The sequence below is a fragment of the Zingiber officinale genome, chromosome 1B (genome assembly GCF_018446385.1).
Source record: "Zingiber officinale cultivar Zhangliang chromosome 1B, Zo_v1.1, whole genome shotgun sequence".
In the NCBI taxonomy this organism is placed as follows: domain Eukaryota; kingdom Viridiplantae; phylum Streptophyta; class Magnoliopsida; order Zingiberales; family Zingiberaceae; genus Zingiber; species Zingiber officinale.
The window spans coordinates 167,664,164-167,666,050 of NC_055986.1; the positions used below are offsets into that span (position 1 = coordinate 167,664,164).

The 1,887-nt window shown below is 45.3% G+C and overlaps 1 protein-coding gene across 1 annotated transcript; it reads right to left on the minus strand.

Moving 5' to 3' along the window:
• Positions 1-208: 208 nt before the first annotated feature.
• Positions 209-831, minus strand: LOC122019328 (auxin-responsive protein SAUR76-like). The gene has a single exon (XM_042576834.1). The coding sequence runs from the start codon at positions 801-803 to the stop codon at positions 369-371; it is 435 nt and encodes a 144-aa protein (XP_042432768.1). The 5' UTR covers positions 804-831; the 3' UTR covers positions 209-368.
• Positions 832-1,887: the final 1,056 nt, after the last annotated feature.

Consider the following 1,887-nt stretch of genomic DNA (forward strand, 5'->3'; position numbering starts at 1 on the left):
AGATAGGTTGTGGAACACATATAATGTATAGGCTGCAAGATATACTATTATTTTATTTTAAATATAAATGAATTATTTTACAAGAGGAAAATAATTATTTATTTGGAAGGGAAATCAATTAACAAAGGGAAATTTTATATGAGCACCAAGTTTGAAGCAAGAGGTCAAGCTTACTCACATAACTAGCTAATTATATTAGAAATGATGGTTAATTAATTAATTAGTTGATTAATTAATCATCACATTGTCATTTATGCAGATAGGCCCCGCTAATAAAGATAATGCTGCAGCATTACCTCTTTTTTTTTTTTAAACAATACTTTTCTACTCTGCGCGTCGATCGCCGGCGTTCGGTTGCTCCGCCGCGTCTAATCGCCGGCGTAGAACTCGACCAGCTCATCCAGAGACTCCGTCTGCGGGTCGGCGTTCTCCAACATCCAGAGGAGGTGCTCGAAGAGCACCACCTCGCAGCTCACCACGGTGCCACCCTCGCCGGCGGCGGAGGTGCCGGAGCGGTCGGCGAGGACACGGAAGAGCGGGTGGCCGACGAGCTCCTCGCTGACTAGGTACCGGCGGCGGGACTTGCCGACGTAGACCGGGTGGAGTCCGGGCGGGACCTCGTCGCCGCCGCTGAACGAGGCAGAGTGCCACGCCGCCGCCGTCGCCGCAGCCGCAGGTGACTCGAAGCGCGCGGAACTGCCACCGGCCGCGCAGTGGACGGCAGGGGTGAGCCGTCTGGAGGAATGCCACCGCTTGATGATGCACTTGAGCTTGCTCAGCTTCCCGTTGCCGCTCTTCGCCATGAATTCTCGGGACAGAGGCGGTGCGGTTGTGGGTGTGGGTTTGGGGAAGACGGTAGAGTATAAATAGCAACCCCAATGGGTCCGACTAGGAAACCACCGACCAACGGTTGTCTGGTGTATGATAAGTGAGTTAAAATTATTGGTGCCATTAAATTCAAAATTATCCAAGCTTGATTACTTAGAAGCAAACGAGAGAAGAAATAAAAAAAAATAAACGAATTCGACGCAGGGGGGACGACGGCAGGAGGGGCCCACCTTAACCTGTGTGGGGCCAGGGGCTTCCATGCATACCTGCATGCATGCATGGTGATGGTGCATGTGTGATCGGGAAGAAAAAAGCATGGCTCAGAGAAGGCAGGCAGCATGGGAAGGGGCCACTCTGCCTTGTCTTCTTTAATTAACTCTTTTGACCATCCATCTCTTCGAACTCACTGTAAACATTTTCATATCTTGATTTTTGATATGCATGAATATCTGAAAATGTGTTCTTGATCATTGCAAGATCAGCAGGGGTTTGTCTTTTTTTGAGAAAAAAAAAAGAGAAGGAGATGTTCTTCTCCAATGCAACTGAAGAAGACTGAAACAAGTTGTCACAGAATCAAACAAAGAGTTGTGAAAGTGATAGACATGTGAATGGAAGTTGTTGGAATGTCCCGAATCCACAGGTTTGATCTGAAAAATGCTTTTCTATTAATATTTTTTGTTTGATATTTGACCTACATTCACGCATTGATATGAGCTCACTCGTAGTCCCAATGAGTAGTGTGGGGAAAGTAAGAATTGACAAGTGGATATTTAGGGTCTCAACACACAAAAAGTTTTTGGAATAAATAGCAATTAATCAGCCTTTATTGGAGCTGTCATTTATTGTTGTGGTATTAAACAGTCGATGAACGGTGAGTTCCTTTTGGACAGAACACAAGAACTTTTTGATGGTGCCCTACAGCTTTGCATTGTTCTACCTACAAGGCCTGAGAGTTTAAACAAGGTGATCGTTCCATATGAAGAAGAAACAAGAGTTCAGATAGTATCCAGAATTTGGGATCAGATTATGATTGGTACTTGATAAAGTAAACTACTTGGA

Coding starts and splice junctions, on each gene's coding strand:
- LOC122019328 (XM_042576834.1), bottom strand. CDS start 803: ATGGCGAAGAGCGGCAACGGGAAGCTGAGCAAGCTCAAGTGCATCATC.